Consider the following 18689-nt stretch of genomic DNA (forward strand, 5'->3'; position numbering starts at 1 on the left):
AACCTTCAGCCAGAGCCTGAGGAGGGTTGAGGGGCTTTTGGGATAGCGGTGTCCAGCTGTGCTGGTTGCTTGATGTAATTTTCACCTTTCCTTCTTATCTTTTTTGCTGTAGGATAATGAAGTTCCTGAGGTTACCAGAAGTCGGAGTCCAGGCCCCCCACAAGTGGATGGAATACCCACCCTGCCCTTTGAGAGGCCCCCCAGGGTGCCTCCACGAGCTGCCTCACAGAGGTAACATTGAAACTGATAGGAAAGGTTTTCCTCATTCTCTGAATTCCAAGGGCAGAGTAGGATTTGAGGACATCTAAGATGACCTGAGAATGAGTTCAGAGCTAACTGAAATGCCTGCTTTTGACATATTGCAGTGTGGACTCTTCATAAATTTAATTCAGTTGCATTACGCAGTTGCATTTTCAATAGCAAACGCAGTCTTTCATCCAAGGAATACATTGGTAAACATCAACTTTTTGAATAATTTTTATCTGGTTAGAATTTGGCTCCCTAATAACTAATGCCCTGGACTGTATTGTGGGGACAGTGCCTTTTGGGCACCAGGAGACAAGAAGGAATTGGGTATTAAAATAAAATAAAGGTGAGAGGCAGCATGATATGGTGGTGGCAGCATGTGTCTCATGCCACAGCACCTGGGGACGAGTCTTCGGCAGTCACTTGTGAACTTGGAAGAATTATTTAACATGCATTGGCCCTCAATTGAGTTTAACTCCATTCCTGCCTCCCTTGCAGCTCTCACATCCAGCGTGTCTCTAGGTTCTGTCCATTCTACTGTCCTTTCCGCTCTCAGATCCTTCCTCTGCTCTCCATCTGCCGGTACCTGAGTTCATCCACCGAGGTCCATATTTACCTCATCCACCATATTTACCTCTCGACCTCCAGTCGGTCCCTCCTCCACACTGCAACCATAGTGTACTTTCTAGAACAGAAATAGCTGATGATGTCACTTCATGCATAAAAGGCTTCAGATTATTTCTGCATTTTCCAGCAAGCCCTGGCCCCATCTTTCCTCAAGTCGCACCCCTTTCTTGTATTCATCAGTGTTCTGCCCCTTAAGACTTCCCAGTGAGCTGTACCATTTCGTACTGTGTCTTTGCCCCATGTGTTCCTTTTGCCTCCCTTCCAATCTCTGCTTAGAAAATTCTTGCGTATCTTTTAGGACTCAGTCCAAACATCACCTCCTCTGTTGAAGCCTTCCCTCATGTTCTCTATGCAGGGTGAGTCTTCTTGTGATTCCCCAAACACCTCTATTTATAATTCATTCCACATTGTACCATGTTTTACATATCTGTCTCCTCGAGTGGATAGTAAACCTCAAGAGACTAGAAACGGTTTTCAATTAAAAATTTTTTTTTCTCCTCTCCCCGGTGCTTAGCACAGTAACTGGAATGTGCTCGAAATTTACTAATATTTGTATTTACCACGTAAGTGAGTGAATGGATGGGTGGATGCATGCTGCTTGAGTTGGCCTACCTGTCTCCTAAACAGTTAGCCAGCTAGTCACCTACCGCAGTGCAGGTGGGTTATCGGTTAGTGGAATGAGGCTTCACAGTCCCATCTGCTGTAAGTTCCCAGTATATTTCACGTCAGGGAAGGCAGATGGTAACAAGAACAGAAGCAGATGCATTATATCTTTGCATGACATTTCCCTTGTTCCTTAGTGTCTGTAGGGTTTTTACTCTTCAGTTAATGAAGCTGACTAAGGATTTGTGTTATCCTCTTCATAGGCAAGGTCCTGCCAGTTGACCAAAAAAAAAAAAAAGCCAAATTCTTGCTGAACGATTGCCCATTTGTTTTTGAATTTATTTTGCCATTTACTAGTGATTTGCCAATCACTAACAATTTATGCACTTCCCTTGAAGGCATAGCCTAGGTACTGCCTAATCAAAACACACTTCTGGAGGCCTCCTGCAGTGCCAGGGTTAATCCTTCAGCTGCTGACTTGTGAAGAGGTCTGTGGAGTTTCTAGGAGGAGCTGGAGTGGTCAGGGAGTGAGGGCAGTTGGGACAAAGTCTATTTACTAACTAACGGTTTAAAGAATGTTATGACCATGCAAAAGCATACCAGCCAAACAGCAGTCCTACTTTAAAAGAACATTAATCAACATCAGGTTTGCTGGGTCCTTGAACCAAACGCTTCACCAGCCATATCTCCCCGTCAACAGGGTAAGAAAGCAGCCAGTACCCAGGTATCACTAGATAGTTGTGTCTTCAACCCCAGCTTCCCAGTGTCCTGGAGAGGCTGTTTCCCCTCAGGCCACCCCTTGATTCTGATTTAATACCCTTTACTTCCATGGTCCTGAGATGCCTGTAATTACAAGTCTACTTCCCTGAAATGGGACTTCCAATCCTTAGCTGGGGTTATTGATCAGAATGAAATCCAGAGATGGTTTGTTTGTAGACTCACCCCCACTGCCAAGTGGGGCAGCAGAGAGAGGAAAAGGGGCTGGGAGGGAATCATGATGATCTTTGTGGTGGAAAATAAACTGTAAGGCTCATGGGGCATACATAGGAAAAAGATCTAAGAATAGATCTTTAATTATATTAATAAAATTATTAGCTTCACTTCTTGAGTGCCTACTCTAAGCCAGAAACTGCTACCTACTTTCCAATCTCCAAGCCTCACACAATACTCCAATGTAGGTATCATTACCTCTGGTAGGTTCAGAGACGTTGAACTTGTCCTTCAGATATGTGCATACATGTCTCTGCTATATGTTCCCATAGGTTATGACTTCCCCGGTCAAAACACACAGTACAGTTTACTCATTTCCCCCATTGTCTGTCTCATCCTCTACATTCTTGGCATCTTCAGGGTGCGATCCATGCTCATTTTACTTGTTATATCATCCCACACCCAGGAGTAGACACATAATAGGTAAATGTTTGTTTATCTATTATAGGAAGGTAGGGAGGGGAGGGAGGAAGGGAGGGAGGGTGGAAGGAAGGAAGGAAGGAAGGAAAGAATGAAGGAAGGAAGGAAGGCAAGAAAAAATAAGTGGTATCACCTGGCTGCCGCTAGCTTTCTCCTGTAAACCCACAGTTCATAGTATAGACTGGGGAAATGGAAGGAGACTGTCCATTTGTTTTCTCCGGATACAGAAACAACCACATTAAACCATCTACACCCGGGGGCCACAGCAGGCCTTCCTGAGGATGTCTATCGTTATGTTTCCCTACTTCTGCCTCCTTCTCTTATTCCTGAAACAGCCCCTTTTCCCAATTCCTTTGTCATTTCCTTGACTTACACAATACTTGCATTCAAGAGACAGTAAATATTTACTTACTGATTCATTTAATCCTCAAGTACGCAACTCCAGGGTAGCACAGTTCAATGACAGCGCCTGACAAAGCTCTCTTTCCTGACCTATTGACTTGCTTCCAAGAGAATTAATGTTGGTTTTACAGCACACATGTGGAAATATCACCTGCAATTGTTGAACCTATCTGTAAACAGACTCACCCAAGTCTACCTGGAGTGTCATTTAGGACTATTCAAAATCCATCCAGAATAACATGGAGGGGGCTTTCTAGGAAAGCAACGTGGAGTTGGGATAACACGCTTAGTGTCCCATAAGTAAGTAGTTCAGAGAAGCAGACCAGAAATTCTCAATTCCTCTCTCAAGGGACCTCTCTACTGCAGCGTGTCTCCTGCCTGGCTGCATATTTGAATCGCTGGTGTTTTAAAATACAGGTTGTATCATTATTCAGGTATGACAGGGTCAACAGATCAGGAGATGACTGCCATTGAAAAGATAGTTATACTCATAGATCCCAGGAGAAGGGGGCACGTTATGCCATAGGATGGAGGGTACATGGAAAAGTAGCAGGTTTAGTCAGGAGAAAAGGGAGGAGAAAATGTGGGCAGGAACCTTTATTGTAGTTTCCACAGGAAGGAACAAGTGAGGAAGGGTTAGCAGATTTATGTTTGGCTAGTTTGAATAATTTCAGCAGGCCTGGAGCAAAGGGGCTGTCTCTAGTTGTCTGTCACCTGGCCCTGGGGTGATTAGAGCAGGTAAATAGTGCACCAGCTCCCCAGGTGTGTGAGAGAGACCCATAAAGGTGGTTGGGGTTTGGGCTCTGGATTGGTTGGTTTGCATATGAAAGGTGTGCTCACCTGCAAGTTGTTTGTTAGCTCTAGGAATTATCTTGCCCTGAGAGGGGCAGTCCCTCCAGGATCCACAAGACCCTAGATGTCAAAACAGCAAAAAATAAAAGACATCGTTAATACAACTGGTTGGGGGAGGGACACGATTAAAAAGTTGTGATGCTTGAGTCCCATCCTCTAGAGATTATGATGGAAAGTATCTGGGATAGACCCTAGGTGTTGGTATCTTTCAAAGCCCCACTGGTAATTCTAATGTGTAGTGAGGATTGCGAGCCATAGCTAGCATGGATGCCACTCAGACGTCTATATGTGTGGCCAGTTTCATTCATTGAGGAACATGTCCTTTGCATAGTAGACCAGGTTTGCAACAAACCGTGGATGTCTAAGGACTAGTTCATCAAATTCATTTTAAAATAGTTGCTTTATCTTTCATTTCAGGCCCCCGATCAGGGAGACCTTCCATCCTCCTCCACCTGTTCCACGCAGAGGTCGTTGATTCCATCTCTGAAAACCTGCCTACTTCAGGACTTTGAGACTTGCAGTTTTCAGACTGTTACTGATGTCTTCATGTTGCATTTTACGGCATGACTGCTGATCTTAGGACCCACTCTCATTGCTGATGTTACTGTGGCCCTGCTGGTTTGGGCTTTCCATGAAGAAGATATTATTAAGGTGTGAAGAAGTGAAAAATTAAGGACTTTATTCACCATCACCAAGCACATTGATCTATATCCTTGTTTGCCAAAAGGGTGAAGACTTAATTGGAATATTTACCTCTAATTTGGCATGTCAGAAGCCTGAAAAGATTGATTAGAGATGTACTTTACAAGTGATTTTACTAAAATGCACTTATAGTAGACCTTACTTATATGCTAATCCAGAGTAATTTCTAGTAGGCAAATGGTTATGATTTAACACTTACAGTATTCAAGTAAGAAGACATGTCCTCCTTTTTAAATGATTCTTCAACTTCTCTGTTAACAGGTCAGCACTGTTCCTTCACCTTATACCAAAACCTGCGAGCAGATAACTCAACTAGATAAGTAACAAAGTATGGAGACTGAGAGACCGTTAACAGGAGATTGGTGTTGCAAGTGCAGGAGGGTGTGCAAATCTCAGGGCTGGTCACATACAACCTGAAAAAGACGTGAGAGAGGGATTAGTCCTAATTCCCTTAAATAGAAGTCAAATCCGAGGTTTCAGAGAAGCCTGGAACTAAGAGTCTTCTGTTGGTTAGAGGAAGAGGTGGGTCTAGAATCTGGGCCTGCTGATTCCAGGTCACCACACTTTCCATCTCCAAATAGCCAAACCCTGTCCTTCAAGAAATGCCCAGATGTAGAAATTCAGTCAGTGACTGACAATTGTCCTTCCAGAAGTTTCCTTCCATATCTCCCAGGTATGGAACTACCATGTATTTCCCCCCCCAATTTAGGCATTTATACTTCAGTATGTTTTCAAAACAGTGATGCTACCAAAGAACACCTCTAAATGGTTGGAACCAAAGGTTCGGGGTGCCAAGGACCCCATTTATTGCTCTGCAGTCTTTATAGGTCTTAGTTCTGGCCATAAAGAGAGAGGAGGATCCTTGATTTTTTTCTCTGCTAGGGGGTCAAAAGAGGAAGGAAGAACCTAAAATAGAAATAGTTAATCTGTTTCCTTATACACCTATTATTACCACCAGGCTAGGGAAATCTGTGCAGAGACTATAGAGCCTAAAGTATGTCATTAATTTTGAGTCCCTGGCACATAAATCTACCTTCAAAGCACATGTCCTTAATTTGATGTTTAAACATACAGTGAAATTAGTATTGGGCCTATTTCTTTAAAATATATCAGAAATCTTGTGGTTTTCCAGGAAAGTATTCTCCGTCCTGCACAGGTATATAAAAGTCACACTATTGGGCCTGGCCATCAAGAGAGTGTGCAAATTACCTACCACAGTGCCTAGCACATAGTATCCATTCTGCAATGGTCCCTTTACTCTCCTGGTCACTTACTTGGGAGAAATAGGGTGATGTGAGATAAAAGGAGAACAAGACATTACAATGTTGGTGTGGTTGTCCTTCCTGCTATTTATGGACAGTCTCCACATTAAGCACATTTGGTTTTGATAAAAGCTACACTTTTTAAATATTCAATACCTCTAATCCCCGTTTTAGATGCCAAATTCATATTTTTGTACATCCTCTGATTGACAGGCATTCAGACCAATAACGTGATGAAACCTATGGCCAGTCAATAGTGTTAGCATCTTTGTGGGCATATATTGGAATATCATATGCATTTAATTCTTATGTGAAAAACATAAAATTGAAAGTACTGGGAAACCTGGGTATTATAAATGTGAGACACGATGGAAATGATCATGAGTGTCACATCCAAAGTGGCAAGTCTTAAACCCTTACTAGGTGCTCACTGAACATCCAGAATAATTGGCCGTGTGTAAAAGTAAAAGAAAGAAAATGAAAATTTTTGGATGAAACACTGGTACTGTTATCAAAGAATGTCTAATGATGAGGTAAAATTTTTTATTCTTTAGATATAGAACCACCCATTATAACATAAATTTAACTTCCACATACCCAACTTTTGTACATGTTTTTTAGGAATATGTTATGTAACAGAACCCAGAATTTCACTACAATGAGGATCAGAAACTAAATTGTAACAAGATGTCCAAAGAGACTATTAAAAAGCTTTCTATATGATGCTTTGGCAGACAGCTCTGCTGTCACCGTCCTTCCCCAAGATTTTATAAGCTGGCTCAATAGAAAGTGCAATTATTAGTCATATTCACTGCCACTGCCTTTGCTTCTAACTGTACAAGGTACATTGTCCTCTAGTTCCTAGGCCAGAACTGTTTGTTTATCTTATAGTAAAACCTGTGAGCACATAACTCAACTATATAAGCAACCAAATATAAAGACTGAGAGACTATGAACAGGAGGTTGGTGTTGCAATCAAATAATTTAATGTGACATATTTAATGTGAGTAATCCCCAATGCTTTGCCATAATTAGGCAAAGTGATTGTATGTAAATGACCTCAATGAACATTTTCCCAAGTCAAGCTAAATTATCTACCCTTGCCCCCATCCCTCTATCTTGCTTTGTTACTAAAAAGAAGTCTTGGTCCGTCCTGTATCACCCTAACAGCTGGGATTTTAGATCGCTCTCCCATATGTCCCAGGAAGTAAGTTGGTTTTCTGTTTTTCTCTTTCAAAGAATAATGTCTGGTTTTGCAGCTGGTTGGCTGAGGAAGCATTAGTAACAGATTTATTTCTAAGAAAGACAAGTGGCTAATTTGAACTCTAAAAGATTCATCCTAAAAATCAATCCTCAATTTTGAGGAATCTGCCTGTATAAATATTTGCTTCGGTTTTATAAATAAATTGCATTTTGTTCATTACCAAGTGAGTTATTAAGAATATAAAATTGCCTTCCTCATTCATTCCTGATGGCCAGATACTATGTTCACCAGGGTGGTGAAAGGGAGGGTAAGAGGTTGAAAGATGTGTTCTGAATTCTGAGGCACAACTCAGAATTCTTTTTCTTATAGAAACTGTAATAAATAGTAAGTTCTCAGGCTAGTCCACCAAAGCCCATTTAACCCACAATGTAAGAAAAAATGTCTTAGCTAGCTATGCAGTAAGAATTAGCATGGTGTAGGGAGAGAATATTGGTTTGGAAGTCAGAAAACCTGCATTCTATTTTGGTCTGCTACTGACATGTTGAGTTTACGTGTCTTGAGTAGCCTATCCATTTTGTTAATTACGAAGTGAAGCATTTTGTGTTTAGTAATACTGCAGGTCCCCTCAACTCTGTAAGTCTAAGTCTAAAGCAAGGGGTTGGGAATTCCTCATCCTGAAGGAGCAGAAAGGCAGCCTTACTGGAGTCACCACCTAACTGGCAAGGGATCTTATTATGTGGCAGCTGCTATTCCTTGCCCTATGTCATTGTTATGACAGATAAGTTTTAAAAATATGTGAGAAACAGTGAAGTTGGAACTGTCCAAGGAAATTATTTGCTCTTCAGTCTAAGAGCCAAATGTTTTAAATGATTGCTTCCTAAAGAAAGAACTCAGACTAATTATAAAGTTCTTTGGTACCTGGAACATTTCAGCTAGAACAGAAAAGGTAGAGATGAAAGGTAGTAATAGCAATAGAACTGCTCACCCCAGAAGTAAATAACCAGCAAGACAAATATAAAGTAGAAAAACGAAACAGATTTTCCAAGAAAAGGTAGCTGAGGGTGGAAATCACAGGATGTGTTGTCATCTATAGACCAAGACTTTTGATAATCATGTTAATTGAGCACAAGGATAAAAGATTTAAATTGTGGTTTTTCTGGATCATTTTGCTGGTCACAAACAATTGAGTCTTATTAAAACTACCATAAAAAAAGAGGCTTCTTTCACTGGCATTTCCCCCGTATACTTGTTGGTATCAGGGAATGAGGTGATGAAAAAACTGGTGAAATAAGCTTTCTATTTCACACTCTAGTTTGGCAAAACTGCCTTGTACCTCTGAGTCCTAACTGTTTTTGAGCCTTGAGTTCATCAGGTTCCAAGGATCTTTGAAGCCACACTCTTTTCCCTCTGATCAGTTACTTTATCTCCTATTCCTTTTTTCCATACCTACTGTTATCAGACTTTTATCACCTAAAGCCATGTATCATAATCATTTCCTAGCGTCTGCCAGAGTTCCTGGCACACACCATGTTTCCCCGAAAATAAGACCTAGCCAGATAATCAGTTCTAATGTGTCTTTCGGAGCAAAAACTAAGACCCGGTCTTATTTTACTATAAGACTGGGTCTATAATATAATATAATACCAGGTCTTATATTAATTTTTGCTCCAAAAGACGCATTAGAGCTGATTGTCTGGCCAGGTCTTATTTTCGGGGAAACACGGTGGTAGATACTCAATAAATAGTTGTTGAATTAATAGCCCAACATACTCTTCCCTCCATGAAACTTTCCCAAATACTCCACCAAAATAGGGTTTCCTCTCCTCTCCTTGCCCATTGCACTTATTGCCTGTCAAACATTTGCACAGTTGGTCACATTTTATGCAGTTTGTTTTTTGTACACTGTTATACCTGTTCCCTGTTGCATGTGTAATGTTTCCCGGTTTTAAGTCTGCCCTCCCCAAATGAACACTTGATCCTTTTTCTTGTGTTCTCCCCACCCCCAAGCAATTGCCAACCCAGTGCTCCCCACACCACCTAGCAAATGCTTTCTGCCTCAAGTCTGTGGGGCTGGTGATGGATGTTTAAGCAAGAAACTACTCATCCATTTTAATTCAGCACTTACACTGTTTGTTCAATTGCCCATCATCACTTGATTCAAATACAGTGATTAGTCATTCACTGAGCATTTACTGAACTTCCACTAAGAGCAAGTCCCTGCAATAGGTGCTCTGGGGGAACACACAAAGATGTATAAGACGTCTCCTCTGATTTCTGTAGCAATTACTGGTGTATGATTCACTCAGCAATTAATCATGTACTGCCTTATGTCTCTTAGGCTAGCTGGAAAGCGTTCTTTAAATCCTATGCTATTTTACTTTTCACTTACTAATGTCTTCATTCATTCTTCAAATAGTTATTGAATGTCTATGATGTGACAAGCACTATCCCTACAGCTGGGACAGATAAAAAGGTAAACAAATGATAGTCTCTGCCCTCAAAAAAAAACAAAAAAACAAAAAAACACACAGGTGAGGCTGTAGTACAGAAGAGGAAATGGGACTAGATGGTAATTATGACATAACATGCCAAGTACTATTGGAATACTGGAGAAGCTCGATTACCTGAGGGCATCATGCAAGGTTTCCTTGAAGAGGTGACAATTCAGTTAGAGCTGGTGGGATACTATATAATGGTTGTCTATTTATTTGCATTTTAGGCAAGGGGAACATCAAGAGCAAAGGCACAGAGGTATAAAAGGATATGGTGTATGTGTGAAATATAGGGATGAAGCCAGGGCATAGAGCTCAATGGGATGTAAAGTTGGGAGATAAACTGCGATCTGATTGTGCAGGTGCATGGTCACATGGTTGTCCTTTAGCAAGGAACTGTAGCACATGCTTATTGTCAAAAACATCCAGATATTTAGAGATATGTACAAAGTAGAAAGTTAACCACTGTTAATGGTTTAAATCATAATCTTGCAGATTGTTTTCAATGGGTAAACTAATAGATTACCCATTAAAATGGAATTATACTCGATTTTTCAACTTTTTAATTTAAAAGTATCTCTCGGATATCATTCCATGCCAGTACAGACAGGGCTATTTCATTTTTTAAAATGGCTGTATGGATGGTAGTCCATTAGTAGTAAGAAAAACGGATTCTGGAGCCAGACTCCTTGGTCTTGGTCTTTGAGGAAGCCACTTACTTAACCTCTCTGTGCTTCAGTTTTAGCTGTAAAATGAATATGCTAATAGTGCCTGTTGCATAAGGTTTTTGTGAGGATTAGAGTCAATGCATGTTAAAGACTCAAGATAGTGCCTGACAGGTGAAAATCTTAGCTATGATTCCATGATTTATTTAAATATTCATGGAGTGTTTTGAGCGAGAGAATGCTATCACCAGGTTTCTTTTTAGAAAAGATCATTCTGGCACCTGTTGGGGAGAATAAACAGGGAGGCAAGATTGGTGGCAGAGATCCTGTTAGTAGACTGTTGCAATATATAGCGAGATGGAGATTGGTGAGCTCTTTCTGGCAGAGTGGAAAGAGGAAAAAGCTCTGGAGCCATTTCTAAGAGACCCAATGCTGGAACAGTTGACTGCTGATGGCTGAGAGAGGCGGACAATCCGACTACAAGTTCCAGATTTTTGGTTTAGAGGGCGGTGTAGGTGGTGGTGCTGTATTCACTCACATATTTATTTGACAGATATTTTTTGAGTTCCTACTATGTGCCTGGCACTGTTCTAGGCACAGAAAATATGGCAGTGAACAGGCTCTCTCCTTAGGAGAGGAGCTTAGATTCCAGGTGTTTATGTCTGTGGATAGGAGACTAACAAATAATAAGTAAACAAATAAATGAACAAGAATTTCAATTAAGATTGAATACTAGAGGTCCAATAGTCGGTGACACTTATCCAACTCTGTACAAGTGTCAATCTCCCATAATGATTATTATATGATCTCGTGATTCACTCACAACCATGGACGAGTGCCTGAGAAGGGTTATTTTATCTGATCCCTTAAGCTCGAACGGTGGCAGGTCAGACCCCATTTCACAGCCTAGGAAATTGAGGCCAGAAAAAGTTAAGCGTTTTGGCCAAGGTCACACAACTCCTAGAGCCTGGACGTGGCGCGAAGGCGGCGTCCACGTTGGGCTAAGTCACCCACGTTGTGGCGGAGGCCGCGTCTCCGGGGACCCAGGGGCAGCAGGCCCCGCGCGCTAGGCGGTCAGTCCGTGCGCCCGCGGCCCAAGCGGGCCCTTCGCAGCAGCAGGCTCGTGCGTCCCGCGCAGGGCTACCCGAGGCAGTTGCGGCCCCGCGTCGCACGGCACTTCCGGCGTGTGCCGGGGTGGCCGGATGACGTGGCTGAGTCAGAGGAAGAGGCAGAGGAGGCGCTGGGGGGCGGGGTAGGCCCGGGAGCGGGCGGTGACGGCGGCGGCGCAAAGAAGCCAGCGGCTGGGCCCGGGCCCCGTGCATCTGTCCGCGCCCGGTGGATGCGAATCGACTGCGGCGGCGGCGGCGGCGGCGGCGGCGGAGGAGGAGGAGTCGGTGGGCGGGCGCCGGGCCGGTGGGAGCGCGGGGGATGAGGCCGCTGCCGGGCGCTCCCGGCGTGGCGGCGGCCGCCGCGCTATTGCTGCTACTGGTGATCCGGGCCCGGGCGGACGAGCACGAGCACACGGTGAGAGGAGTCCCCGGCTGGCGTTATCTTCCCGGGCCCGCTCCCCCGCTCGCCGCCCCAGCAGGCCTGGTGCGGCCTGGAAAGCACGGCGGCCGGGTTGAGCCCCGTGGCCGTCCGAGGGCGCCTTCCGGTTGGGCCTGGCGGAGCAGGAACCCCAGGAGCTGGGAGGAGGCATTTCCGTGCGCTCCCGGGACAGGACTCCGTGCCCTGAGTGCCTGGGCCTCCTTCCCTCACCCCGACCTAAATGGCGCAGCACCCCGAGGTCTTGGGGCTTCGGGGGTCGGGGAAAGAGCGTGGTGAGGGTTGGGGCTCAGTTTCCGCGGGTGTGGGGACCGCAGGCGGCCCAGGCTCGGGGCTAGTGCCCCCAGGGAAGGGAGCTGCGCTCTGGCTACTGGGGGCTACGACACAGCGGAAGATGGATGCCTCACGATTACCCGTCATACATCAACCAGGAAATATCCACCCCTTTATGGTCCTCACCGGCCTGTATTTTCCGCTCCTGCCCAAGCCGGATTAAAACCCTGGCGTGGGGACAGCTTTATAAACTTAGGGTGAAGAGCAGTTTACACGTGTACGTGCGCTCAACCTACACGCACTCAGTTCCGAGGCCTTTCTTGTAACTTCGTCCTCACCCTGTCCAGCCCTTAGCTGAGGCTCCCATCCCAGTCTAACCAGGGCAACTTCTGATTATAAGGGGTCTTGAGTTTCCCACTCTTCTATCTAGTCCGCTGGGAACAGTGCCTTTTGCATTTATCCTAAAGTTCATTGGCTGTTGGCCTGGATGTTAAGGACTCTTGCAGTGGCATGGCTGTAACTCGAATGTTTACAGAATGGTAGGTGTGAGCAAGGCAGGAAAGTCATGTAAATTGAGAGGTTGCTTGACGAGTAATTGTTTTTAATACCATAACCCGTTGATAATGATTTTGCCTGAGAGGTTGTGTGTGTACTAAATCTGAAAGTTTCGAAGGCATCTTCTGTCATTCCTGATAGGTGAGGAAATGAAGCAATCGTCCTTATTTATTCAGTGCACTCTACCTTAGGTTTTATTTGTAATTAACCAGACGACTTTACTCTCTGGGTTAGCTGAACTCTTTATTTTAGCTCATAAAAGCTCTAAACTTCTGGCTATTTTACATTCCATCACAGCCAGAAACTTCTTACCCGTGTATTTTTTTAGAGACAAATCCCACATTAGAGACGTTTTTCTGACCTCTATTTGTGACTTTTCACCTTAAGATAATTTTGTTCACAGGTTAAACATTTAAAAACAATTTCCTGTTGTTCTGTCAGGTAACCTGTCTCAGAGTGTAAGAACTGTTCTCAGTGGGTATCCTTAGTGATATGGTTACTAATTTTTTTCCAATTTTTTTAACCCTTAGGAAAGTTAAGTGTAAAACAGAACTCTCTCTTAACTATAGTTGTACCATAGAAGCATATAAGCTTAAGAGTAGTATACTTTTTTATCTTGTGTTTTATATAAACTGCTATAAATAGGGAAAACTGTTAATCGAAATTTCACCAATTGGAGGTATATAAAAAGGCCTTAGTTTAATTTACATATTAAAAATGTAAATACCAGTTGCATTGAAATTTTATTGCCCAGGAACACTTTCATTTTTATATCAGTAATTGCATATAAAATATTTGATTAAAGGTTTTGAGAGACTATAATATGTATAAGATAATTGCTGGACGGAAAATTTAGAATCCGTTTCATTCATGTTTACATTGAACGGCTCTCACTTGGTTACCTATTATTAATACCTGGTTACCTATTATTAAAAAAGCGAAAATGTTATAGGAAGGATAGTGTTAATATATAAGTGTAAAATTTAAATAAGTGTCATTCATATGTATTTTTGGCTATTAGCCAAAATATTTTACTTCTTCCAAGTTTCTTGAAAATATTTTCTGATATTTCACCCTAGCCATTCACCCTAGCCAGGTAACAGTACTGAAAAGGCTATGGTCAAGTGAATTTTTTTACATCCCAAGAAATCAGAAGTAGCCAGTGGAGAGAGAATGATACTAAAGGAAGAGAAAAATTGCCAAGGGAAAGTTGCTGAGTATATGTTAAATAATACTTGTGGAATTGAATTATTGATGAAAAAACAATTTTCAAAAGTTTAAGTTTACCCATTAGATTAATTTTCTGTGAAGACAGTTTCCAGATAGAAATAATAACTGTTTTTGTAGCAACATGTGTGAGGCACTAAGTACTTTACATGTATTGATTCATATTTTAAACATACTAATAACATTGTGAGGTGGGTGATATTAATGCCCTTTTATAGATGAGGAAACTGGTGCCAGAGAGATTAAGTTGCTTGCCGAGGCCATACAGTCAGTGAGGGTAGAGGTAGAATTTGAACTCAGGCAATCTGAATTAATAGTCTTCTGCACTCTGGTAGGATATGCTTCTACAGCCCTTTATGCTGAAAATAGGACAGTAAAACACTTGGTATTACATAGAGTAATTCTCTGTACTGATACTATTTTGAAGTGCTTAAAGAAATGTTTGGGGAAGTCTAGCTCCATAATGGGTTGTTGCTTAGAAAATGTTTGGGTTAGCATTAAGGAGGGATAGGGCCCACTTAATGGGCATGTGACATGTGCAGGCACAGGATATGTGCAAGGATGGAAGGGCTGCTTCATGTAATGCTCTGCTGTCACCATCTTGGAATTCTTAATAATTTTGAACAAGAAATTCTGCATTTTTATTTTGTGCTGGGCACCACAAATTGTAGCTGGTTCTCAGAAGAAACAAGTCTATAGTGTGGTTCCACAAAGCCCCTTATTTCTCTTTACCTACTGCTTTAGGATTCAACTGACCAGTTGACTCATAAGATATTTTTATGTACCTATTTATCCAAAGCTCTTTAATATTCTCAGAAGAATAATGAGAAGAAAATGTGCTGTTGGTTGTGTGTGTGTGTGTGTGTGTGTGTGTGTGTATATCTAGAATATACAAAGGTGTGTTCCTTTCAGTTTTTTTAAAGTTCCATCATATGTGAATTACAGCGCATTGTTTGAAATAAAAATTAAAGAACGCTTTCAGAAAAGACAGGCTCTTACTATGTGATTGAAGGGTCATGAAAAGGACTTTTTAGAGTGAGTGGAAGACATATTGGGTGTGGTTTATGCTTATATGGTTTTCTGAAACTCGGAGCACTTGGGAGCATCTGGAGTTAGATTACTGTGTCTCCTAAGGTTCCAAAGGACTCCATTAAAAATATTTCAAATTGAGAATCATCTGAAAGACTTGGGACCATTGAATCCTTATTTTCCTGAAGGCCTGAAGAGGCCCAGAGACTGGCCCAAGGCCACAGAAAGAAGCTGAGCTAGATTTCTAATCTCTAGTCCTTGCTTTTTCTACCTGTCTTGTACGTGTAATTTCCACAGTAATGCTATGTTAAGATGTCAGCACCAAAAAAAACCCAAAAACACAAACACGATAATCAAGGGCACAGGAATCTTAAAGCATTTTATGGTTTGCACTGTAGCCTTAAATTTTTATGGGTTCTATTTCCTCACGATCACAAGGTTGGTTTTTTTTGTTTTGTTTTGTTTTTGTCTGTTACATATCCAGGCTTTATGCTTGGCACAAAAAGTGGCATTTAATTAGTGCTTGTTGAGTGACTTGAGTAATTAGGGAACTACTAGGGACAAGACTATGCTATGTTGGAAGCGTGAAACCCTATTGCTTAAAGCACAGTGAACAAACCCAGACCATCGTTCACTTAAGATGCATAAAATTGGGGATGGCTGTTGTGACTTAGGGGCCTTTCCTAGGCTAAAATCCCATTTCTTTGTGGCCCATTGTACCTCTGGTAGATAATGTGGGAAGGACCTGACGTGTGGCGAGGATCGCCTGTTCTTGGCCTCTGCCATAGACAGCTTACTACACCGCCGAGTTGTTTCAGAAATGTTTTGTTTGCTTGACTTTGGCAAATGGCAGCTTTTTCTCTTCGTCTCTGATGGGAGTATAGGAACGTCTAAGACATGTGAAGAGAATTTAAGACATTTATAAAGAGAATAAACTGTTTATTACACGTGTATTTGTCAGTGCTCTAATATAGATCTAATTTTAGGAAATGCCATAATTCGTTGTCCTATTTTCAGCTGTACTCTATGGTAGACTAAAAGTTTATTTAGGTACAACGTTATTGGAGAGAGAGAGGGAGAGAGCAGTCATCTCAAGAGACTATCTAAAAATATACTTATGATTCATTTGTATTAGAATTCTGATGTATGTGTTTTAAATAAATAATTAAAAGGCATTGGAATTATGATTCCTGAAACATTTTCAGAACTGGATTTTTGCTTTCTCAGATATGTATTTTAAAGCAAACACTCATCCCATGAAAATGATGTCATTTAGGTGCTTATTCTGAGCCCACAGTCCTTTGCCCATCTGTATAAATTCTGATTTCTTTATTCAGATTTTACATCAATAACATTATCTCCTAAAGTGTTCTTTCTGAGAAAAATTAATTCATGATCTCTGTCAAGTAGGGAAACTTCTGTGTCTCCCTCTTTCCAGCACATAAACAGTATTTAAATGAGAGGCCCAACATTGGTGACTTCTTGAGTATAAAGGTCATTCCTTTAGAGATTAGAGCACAAATAGCTTCCCAGGAAGTTTCTTTTTTTTTTCTTTAGGGCAGATTAAAGGCTCAAATGGAAAAGTTGTTCAATATTCAGTACTGTGTTTAGTTGCTTTGTACAGCTACTGTTTTCATGTTTCCTTCATTTAGTTTTTGCTCTTTAGTTAATGAAGCTGACTAGGGATTAGCAAAAGTGTAGCCTTAAAATTGTAAACTTGGTACTAGTAATTAGTTATATGAACTTGGACAAATTGCTTAACATATCTGTTCTTTGTTTTCATCTGTAAAATGGGGAAAATAATAGGACCTATCTTACAAGGTTTTGAGAGGATTAAATGTTCATGTAAAGACCTTAGAACTATGTCTAGCACGTGGTCTGTGCTTATTAAATGTTAGCTGATGATACTATTTGAAAAATGGTGAGATCATGCAAGTTAGGGATTGCCCTCTAAAGGTTTTACCTGAGAATTAGAGGATTTGAGAAAGGAGGATTTAAGTAGTTCTGAACAATGAGAAATTGGCTAGGTGGAGAGGAGAGCATTACAGATTTGGGGGAATGGTGTAAGAAACAAGGTGAAGCAGGAAAGGAAGGGAAGACAATATTATAGACCATTCTGGCTGGAGTGGACAGCTCAGCAGTTGAGTGTAACAGTGAAACTTTTCTGAGAGAGCGAGAAAATGAATGGAATGGTGAGGTGAAGCAGGTAGTCTGAACTGGCCTTTTGTGGCTACTTCCCAGGGAGGCCTCATGGAAGGAATTACCGTAATGCTCAGGGATCCTCTAATCCGCTGCTGGGCTTCCTTGACTTTTTTCCGCACTGTTTGGTTACCCTCCACAGTAAGTTATAAAACTCCATCTTTCTTAGTGTCATTGGCCAACTCAGTTTTTCCAAGGAAAGTATTTAAAAAGCGTATAGGTCCTCGTGGAAGGTTTGGAAATGAATTGGACTAGTCTTTCGGCCAAGGGTGGAGGGAAGAGCCTTACCTGTGGCTTTCTTCCCATAAAGAGGGGGCGGCTCAGGGACTTTCGCAGCAGCTTTAGAGAAAGGAAAGGTGGTTTTCTCTTTCAGAAGTTATGTGAAGTCTTCCTTTTGGTATTTTCTAATTTCAGGATACGTTAAGACACATTTTCTCTCTTGAAAAAGATCTCTTGTTTTGACCATGTTTTGGGAGTGCTTATTCTCAGGGACAATCAAGAACGTCAATGAAAAGTAAACATTTTAAGTTCATAATATCTGACCATGGTCTGCATAAGGAATAATGTGAAAGATAAACATTTTTACCGTAATATTCACCCTATCAACTATGTGTGTGTGTGTTTGTGTGTGTGTGTGTATGTGTGTGTATATATATGTATGAATGTGTGTATATAATATACACACACACACATTATGTATATTTTATAAATTACTACTCAGTCCTCTCCCTGGAAGGAATTCTAGACTACAGAATGGTAACATTTTCTTGTAGTTTGCATCATGTCATAACAACTCTACTACCCTTACTAATAGGTTTCATAAATGTTTAAAATGAGTGACTTTAGAATGTGTAGTTAATACACAGTGTGACCCTGAAATTATTTTAATCCTATGTTTCAGTTTGTATGAAACAAATGAATGCCTATTTTAGCAAGTACGAGTATATATGTTCACTTTTTTTTGTCTTTTTAAAGGAATACGAGTGTTAGGATTTTAGAGAAAGTGTTTTGTGCTTATTTTCATGAGTTATATTTAAACATTTCTGTAGTCTCTCTCTGCAGGATTAATGGCAAGGTCATCATTAATAGGTCCTGTCATTCAGCATTCTAATCTGAAATAGCTGTATTTTGTTACCCCCCCCCCGCATTTCTCTAAAAGGATAGCTACTATTGCAGTCACTGCACACGTCAGCGCACATGCTTCAAACTTCTTTTGCTAAGTTGCTAGTAATGAACTTTATATTTCAGCATTTATTCAGTGTTTTTCCATCATTTATTAAATACCTTTGAATACATTATATTATGCAGAGAGCTTTTTGCCTATTGAACAGATTTCAGTTCTAACAGCAACTTGGTCAGTTGTTTTAGAGCACTGTTTTGAGAATTCTTACCTTTT

The 18689-nt window shown here is 41.4% G+C and overlaps 2 protein-coding genes across 3 annotated transcripts in view; both read left to right on the forward strand.

Annotated features, from left to right (window-relative positions):
• Window positions 1–7527, forward strand: part of PIK3AP1 (phosphoinositide-3-kinase adaptor protein 1) — a 93910-nt gene extending 86383 nt beyond the window's left edge. For both annotated transcript variants that reach the window (XM_019724782.2, XM_019724783.2), the window contains exons 16-17: window positions 113–231; window positions 4558–7527. In XM_019724782.2, coding sequence (XP_019580341.2) covers window positions 113–231; window positions 4558–4615 — 177 coding nt within the window. In that variant the 3' untranslated portion in view covers window positions 4616–7527. The remainder of the gene's footprint in view (window positions 1–112; window positions 232–4557) is intronic.
• A 4203-nt stretch (window positions 7528–11730) lies between these two features.
• TM9SF3 (transmembrane 9 superfamily member 3) overlaps window positions 11731–18689 on the forward strand; it is a 57297-nt gene continuing 50338 nt past the window's right edge. The window contains exon 1 of the mRNA XM_019724781.2: window positions 11731–11989. Coding sequence (XP_019580340.1) covers window positions 11894–11989 — 96 coding nt within the window. The 5' untranslated portion in view covers window positions 11731–11893. The remainder of the gene's footprint in view (window positions 11990–18689) is intronic.

Source organism: Rhinolophus sinicus, linkage group LG07 (genome assembly GCF_036562045.2).
Source record: "Rhinolophus sinicus isolate RSC01 linkage group LG07, ASM3656204v1, whole genome shotgun sequence".
NCBI lineage: Eukaryota > Metazoa > Chordata > Mammalia > Chiroptera > Rhinolophidae > Rhinolophus > Rhinolophus sinicus.